This window comes from Chiloscyllium plagiosum, chromosome 29 (genome assembly GCF_004010195.1).
Source record: "Chiloscyllium plagiosum isolate BGI_BamShark_2017 chromosome 29, ASM401019v2, whole genome shotgun sequence".
NCBI lineage: Eukaryota > Metazoa > Chordata > Chondrichthyes > Orectolobiformes > Hemiscylliidae > Chiloscyllium > Chiloscyllium plagiosum.
The window spans coordinates 32,360,924-32,368,186 of record NC_057738.1 but is presented as its reverse complement, the minus strand read 5'-3'; the positions used below and the strand labels follow the sequence as shown (position 1 = coordinate 32,368,186).

Genomic DNA, 7,263 nt, shown 5'->3' with positions numbered 1-7,263 from the left:
ATGGAAAGGTCTAGGAAGGGGAGGGAGGAGTCTGAGACAGTCCAGGTAAATTTGAGGTCGGGGTGGGAGGTGTTGGGAAAGTGGATGAACTGTTCAACCTCCTTGTGGGAGCACGAGGCAGCACCGATACAGTCATCGATGTAGCGGAGGAAAAGGTGGGGGGTGGTGCCAGTGTAACTGCGGAAGACGGACTGTTCCACATATCCTACGAAGAGGCAGGCATAGCTGGGGCAAACTTACTGACTTAACCTGTCTATATCCTTTTAATGTGAACTGAATGGTACTGAGATCTGGTTGTCCTCATCCAAGAATCGCAAGTTAGTATGCTTATACAGTGAGCAATTTTAAAAAACAATGTTTATTGTGTAGGAAATGGAATATAAAGTGGGGAAGTTTTACCGCAGTTTTGCCAAGACATTGGTAGGACTACATCTGGAGTACTGAAAACAACTCTTCTCTCCTTACAGTATATAGTTACATTAGAAACCATAAAAAGTTAATTATGTTGAATACTGGAATAAAGGGGTTGTCTTGTGAGAACAGGCTGGACAGATTGAGTTTGTTCATAGTTTAGAAGAATGAGACCATCTTATTGAAACACAAAATCCGATAGGGACTTAACAACAGAATGGATGCTGGAAAAAATGTATCTCCTACAGGAGAGCCAGAACTAGGGAACTTTAAAAATAAGGCAAGGGTAGGTTCCTATTTAAAATAGCTTCACTTTTTGAATGTGGTTGGTCTGGGCTTTTTTCTTTTCTCGGGAGCAGTGTAGGCAGGGTCAGTGAATATTTTTAATGCAGAGTCAGATTCTTGACTGGCAAGGAGTAAACAGGTAATGAGGGCAGTAAAATTGAACTGCCGTGATCTTATTAAATGATGTAATTACTATGGTCATAGCTCGCGCTAAAATATACCAATGGTAACAAGTAATCCTAACAACAGAAGATGCAGACCTGTGTTACACTGGCTGCTCAAGCTTGTGCAAATCTTTCTTCCCCTTGTGTTCTTAACAGTAAAATAAAAATGTGAAGTGCAAATGTGTAGTGAAGATGAGAAAAGCTTCTGATTTGTAGCATAAAACCAAAGATGGAAAATCATAGAATCTTTAGAAATTACAATTGTGCCTCTGCTATTCCTCTGATTCCGATTGCACTGTTGTTTTTCTCTTCCCTTTTATTCTGTTTTTTCCACCTTGAATTATGTGATTGAAAAGGTCTCACACCTCTCTTGTGGTTGTAAGTTCCAAAAATCCTTTGAGGGCATTTCTAATCTTTACTTAGTCTTCAGTACTGAAACCAAAACTTGTATATCTTGTTTTTTTTTTCCTGATTAGTAGATGTTATTTTGGTGTTTATCCTTAGAAATATTTGGATCTGGAATATTGCATGCAATTCTGGTCTCCTTCCTATCGGAAGGATGTTGTGAAGCTTGAAAGGATTCAGAAAAGATTTACAAGGATGTTGCCAGGGTTGGAGGATTTGAGATATAGGGAGAGGTTAAACAGGCTGGGGCTGTTTTCTCTGGTGCATTGAAGGCTGAGGGGTGACCTTATAGAGGCTTTAAAATCATGAGGACCATGGATAGAGTAAATAGACAGTCTTTTTTTTTTTCCTGAGGTGGAAGAGTCCAGGACTAGAGGGCATAGGTTTAAGGTGAGAGGGGAAAGATTTAAGAGACCTAAGGGGCAACGTTTTCACACAGAATGTGGTACGTGAGCTGCCAGAGGAAGTGGTGGAGGATGGTACAATTGCAACATTTAAAAGGCAGGTGGGATTAGATTGGGTTGGGATATCTGGTTGGCATGGACTACTTGGACCAATGGGTCTGTTTCTGTCCAATTCTGACTCTGACTCTAAATGCTTTAAAAGGAAACAGAAAATACTTGTAATCTGAAGGTGAGGAAAATGACAAAAGCGTGAAGGGACAAAAAGTGAATGATTAAAATAAATGTTCCAACTAAAGCAGAATTGATGGAAATAATAAAATCAATGTCACAATTATTTAAGGAAGGAAGAAAAAAAGTAATCCAAATAACTGGATGATAATGGAATTTATCAGGGACACTGTGAGCACTTGAACAACTAGAAGCTTCTCAGAAAGGGTCATAGGTTAGTGAAGTCCAGGCCATATCTGACTAATCTGATTGGATCTTTTGAGGATATTAAGTTGGTGAATAAAGGAATATCAGTAGAGGTTGTTCATGGGGGTAATTACTTCCTGAAGGTATTTGATAACATTCCACAGGACACTGGGAATGAGTGAAAGTACACCGATTTGGAGCTACCTTTGTGGTGTGGGTTGATAATCGGTTAAGGAGTTGGATAAAGACAGCATACTGTTATCAATGGGATGTGATGCAGGGTGTTCCCCAGGGGTCTGCTGGGGCATTGGTATTTGTCAATGCCAAGAAGGAATGGAAAGTTTTTATCTATGTTTGCAGATGATGCCAATTAAGAGGCACACAATGTGTAGATGGGAGCAGGTGCTAGGAACAACGGGACATAAACAGATTAACTGGGAAGTATAATAAACACACTTTGAGAAAGTCCAGTTGGAATATGTCCTAAACAGTAATAAACTAGGAGCAATGGACGAATCTGGTATTTAGTGTCTCCATATACATATGCCATTAAAAGCAAGGGTGCATATAGCAAATGTAATCAAATGGCTAATGAAATGTTGATCTTTATCTCTGTGGTACAAAGGGAAAGTGACTTTTGTCATACTTCAACTTTTTTTTTTCGTACATGGGATGAGGGTGTTGCTGGCTAGGCCAGCATTTTATTTCCCATCCCTAATTGCCCAGAGGATAGCTAAGAGTTGATTATGTTGATCTGGAGTCATATGTAGGCCAAATCAGGAAGAGGTGGCAGTTTTCTTCCATAAAGCGCACTAGTAAACCAGATAGATTTTTCCTGACAATTGACAGTGGTTTCATGGTCATCATTAGACTCTTAATTCCAGATATTTTGTTCTATTGTATTCCAATCCCACCATCTACCATGGTCGGATTTGAACCTAGGTCCCCAGAAAATTAGCTGGGTTTCTGGATTAATGGTCCAGTGATAATACCACTCCTCTGCCATCATCTTCTCCCCTGAGAGACTGGGCTACTGCTTTCAGTTTTCAACACTATCTTTGGCTTGGGAGGGGATTCTGTGTGAATTCCCCAGAGAAATAATTTTCAAGAATTAACTTCATGTTATGTAACTTCCTTGAATTTAGATTGTTGGATCATCTATTTAAGATGTTTTGCCATGATAAAGGGATTTGATGAAGGAGATATCCAGAAACTATTTTTGCCAGTACTGAAAACCAGCCTTTTGAGGGTGAAACTAGGAAGCGCAGAGTCAGGTGTACAGCATGGAAACAGACCCTTTGGTCCACCTTGTCCATGCCGGCCAGATATCCCAACCCAATCTAGGCTGAACTGCCAGCACCCGGCCCATATCCCTCCAAACCCTCCTTATTAATGTACCCATCCAGATGCCTTTAAAATGCTGCAATTGTACTAGCCTCCACCGCTTCCTCTGGCAGTTCATTCTATACACATACCACCCTCTGCATGAAAACGTTGCCATTTGGGTCTTTTTTATATATTTCCCCTCTCACCCTAAACCTATGCCCTCTAGTTCTGGACTCCCCCACCCCAGGGAAAAGACTTTTGTCTATTTATCCTACCCATGCCCCTCAATTTTGTAAATCTCTATAAAGTCACCCCTCAGCCTCTGAAGCTCCAGGGAAAACAGCCCCAGCCTGTTCAGCCTCTCCCTATAGCTCAAATCCTCCAACCCTGGCAACATCCTTGTAAGTCTTTTCTGAACCCTTTCAAGTTTCACAACATCTTTCTGATAGGAAGGAGACCAGAATTGCACGCAATATTCCAACAGTGGCCTAACCAATGTCCTGTACAGCCGCAACGTGACCTCCCAACTCCTGTACTTAATACTCTGACCAATAAAAGAAAGCCTATCAAACGCCTTCTTCACTATCCCTTCTACCTGCGACTCCACTTTCAAGGAGCTATGAACCTGCACTCCAAGGTTCTAATTGGCTGCCAGTTTGGAAGATGCTATTGAACAGCCTTGGTGAATTGTTGCAGTGCATAGAGTAGATTGTACGCACTGCTACCGCTGAACATCAGTGAAGCATGTAGATCAGTGTTGGAGTTTAGATAAAGATCATCACCTGAATAGTGAAGCAGGTTAGGCTGTCTGAATGTCTTAATACTGTTACTGGAGTAATTTCTGGGAAATCACAGTTCAAGTGCAAAAAGCCAGTTTTGAAAAGAACAAAAATGTCATTGTGATTGAACATATTTCTGTTATAAGGTGGTGCAGGTGTGGTAAAGGTTCTTACATTCCTATTGTCTTTAGAAAGATCTTTTCTTTGTTCAACTTCTTCCGTTGCATTCCTGAACTGTGGGTGGGAGCAGTGACCTGTTGAAAGGCAAGGTTAGTTTTGGTTTAATATTGTCTGGCCTGTACTTCAGGTCTAGCTGCAAGCCTGCAATCTCAGGTTTATCAAATATCCCTGTTTAGAAAATGTGTGGAACAAAGTATTGCAAATGGAAATCCAAAGTGGCTGATCATTTGATCAACATCAATCTTGGTACCTTTTTATGACCATGTTATCTTTTCAAAAGAACCATTTATGCTCAACTCTCAGTATAACTGGTGCTCCCAAGCTATAAGTACTGTTGACTTCCAGAATCTAATAAGTTTATATGCGACATGAGTTTGCAACACTCTGAAGATGTCGACTGATCCATGGAAATACATCAGATAATTTACCAACAGCCTGTTCCTTTCTTAAAAACAGAAGTCTGTTATCTGCAGCTTGCTTGTAGGTTGAGGTTTCAGTGGATGATTTTGAGACTGTTAATTTGTATACTATATGCTTTGATTAGCTTCAGAGAAAGTGTTGACTTGTGTCAAAGATTTTTATGGGAAGTGGACAGGCGTCATCATTATGATATTTGCACAAGGACCTGCTATTAAAGAATATTATCAATGGAATTGGTGGCTATAGAAATAAAGGTTCTTCCTATCCAAGAAAGAAAACATAACGAGGTGGACAATCAGTTGTCTTATATTTAGTAAACTGAATTAATTCCACCAGATTAAATAGAAAATATTCAAATGGGTCAGTAGCATCTCTGCGATAAGGAGGTAACGCTTCGAGGAGTTCCACTTTAACAGAATGTGATAACAATTCTAATTTACTTTTGTATTAGAGTTCATTTGTATGAAAACAGATTGACAAGTTAAATTAAAGAACTGAAACATATATATGAATCTCCATAGTATATGATGAATTTTTGACCTTTGGCAAAAATTGGCACAGCACCTGATACTGTATTGATGAAGATGAATCTTATTGATCATGGTTGAGGGATTTTGCATAAATAACAAACAGCTATCCAATATATTAACTGTTTTAATGTATGCTTTCCTGCTTTTATTTACTTATCCAATACTTATGCTTTACTTTCTGCCTTCGTCTGTCATCTTCTGTGTATATTTTCTTTTCCCTAGGTGTCTCACCTTCCCTCCTTACTGGTACTAGTCCCCTTCATCTCAGAAGTGGGCTTTAGGGCTTCTCTGGCAGGCACAATGCTCAGTTCTTAAGTGTGAAGCAGGTAGATAACCTTCTTCCTCAGTGCATGCTTTTGAGGTTTGAAAATTGTACACTTAGCTAAAATCTTCAAGTCGATGTTTTGTGTGCACTCAGAATGAAAGAATGAATAAAGTCAGGAGAGAATGAGGTAATAAACAGTTTTGAGGTTAATGGGATTATCCCCTGAAATGTAAACTTGTGTTTGTGCTTTCAAACTTGAATTGCCTTCATCAGTGTAAATTTGGTGTTCCCAGATACCAGTTTGTGACTGTAACCCAACTTACCCTGTGTGTTTGCAATGCTAAATTAAAGAGATGTGTTCAACTTTTTGTTTTCATTTTAATCTAGGCCCTGGAATTGCTGGCTATCTTACTTCAGGGGCAATGTCAACAGTAATCCCCAGTGGACCGCCCCCTGTAGATAATGAAGTGGTTGACCTGGCCAGATGAAGTAAGATCTACACTCTCTGCCTTGAAGATTGAAGCAACTGCAGTCATGAACCACTCACTGACTATGACCCTCTGAACAAATACAACTAAAAAGAAGCGAACTTTTTCTCCCACTTATTGCATTTACAAAAGTAATGCTCTCATATTTTTATTTGTAAAGTAATTTTTACTGGTGACACAATCTGTTCATTTTAAAAATAGTATGGATCAGAGAAAACTCAAGTATTCTCTCTTTGCACCTGGTATCTCTGACTGTGAATCTAAATACTGGATTTTTTTTCTTTTAATTTGGCAGTTGATAGTTTACATTTTTTTTTGTTTATAGGGTAGCACAAACATGAAACCTTTATCCAACTACACATCTCCCTGGCTGCTGTTTTAAAGGCACGATTGGAGGCAAGATTTAATGGAAACATTGCTTTCCATAAACTAAACCAGTTTCCTAGATCAGGCCAAGGACCACTGCTGATTATGCTTGCTAATCTTTAATGAGTCAGCTTAGTACAACATCATTGTAAAGCATTGTATAATTGCCTTCTATTTCTGATAGAGAGCTTCAGAAAAATGCTAACGTGGACATTCACATATTATAAATACTTAGTGTAATTGTGACCTGTGCTATATAATACCAATGTGTAAACTTTCTATATTTGAATGTACATTAGTAAATCAGTCCTACTTGTACATAAAATTTTAAGAATAAAGTACAAAGGGAATTAGCATCCTTACGTGTGTAACATGGTATCATCCACACAGTACTGATCTGGTTTGGTTACTTGTTTCAGTCTGGTATTTTGAAGCTTATGAGAATTTGTGTAATTTTCTTTGTCAACAAAATTTCCATTTCAGCTTACTTTGAGAAGTGGTTTTGCAGCTTGCGTATGTATAATGCCTATAAAATGGTCCAAGGTGATTCAGAAGAATGTTAATGAGCCAAATTTGACAGTTGCATAAGGAGAAATTGAGAAGTAGCAAAGAAAGAAACTTAGTCAAGATTCCAAAGTGCTGCTTGAGTGAGAAGTGAGAGCTAGAGACTAATGGAGGTAATTCCATTTTGCGCACAACTGGCAAAAGACTTCCAAAAAAAAGCTTCAGTACATCAAGTGATTATCAGGGAGGCAAAGAAAACACTTCAAGGATATCCTCAAAATATTCTGGGGAAAAAAAAATAACATTCCTACCGACTCTCAGG

The 7,263-nt window shown here is 39.0% G+C and overlaps 1 protein-coding gene across 6 annotated transcripts in view; it reads left to right on the top strand.

The window, feature by feature from the left end:
• The window catches only part of LOC122564494 (dnaJ homolog subfamily C member 13), a 150,592-nt gene extending 143,784 nt beyond the window's left edge, over positions 1–6,808 (top strand). For 5 of the 6 annotated variants that reach the window (XM_043719456.1, XM_043719454.1, XM_043719455.1 and 2 more), the window contains exon 57: positions 5,971–6,808. In XM_043719456.1, coding sequence (XP_043575391.1) covers positions 5,971–6,071 — 101 coding nt within the window. In that variant the 3' untranslated portion in view covers positions 6,072–6,808. Of the gene's footprint in view, positions 1–5,540; positions 5,645–5,970 lie in introns of all 6 variants that reach the window. The other variant, XM_043719457.1, reaches the window with a different exon arrangement.
• The last annotated feature ends 455 nt before the right edge of the window (positions 6,809–7,263 follow it).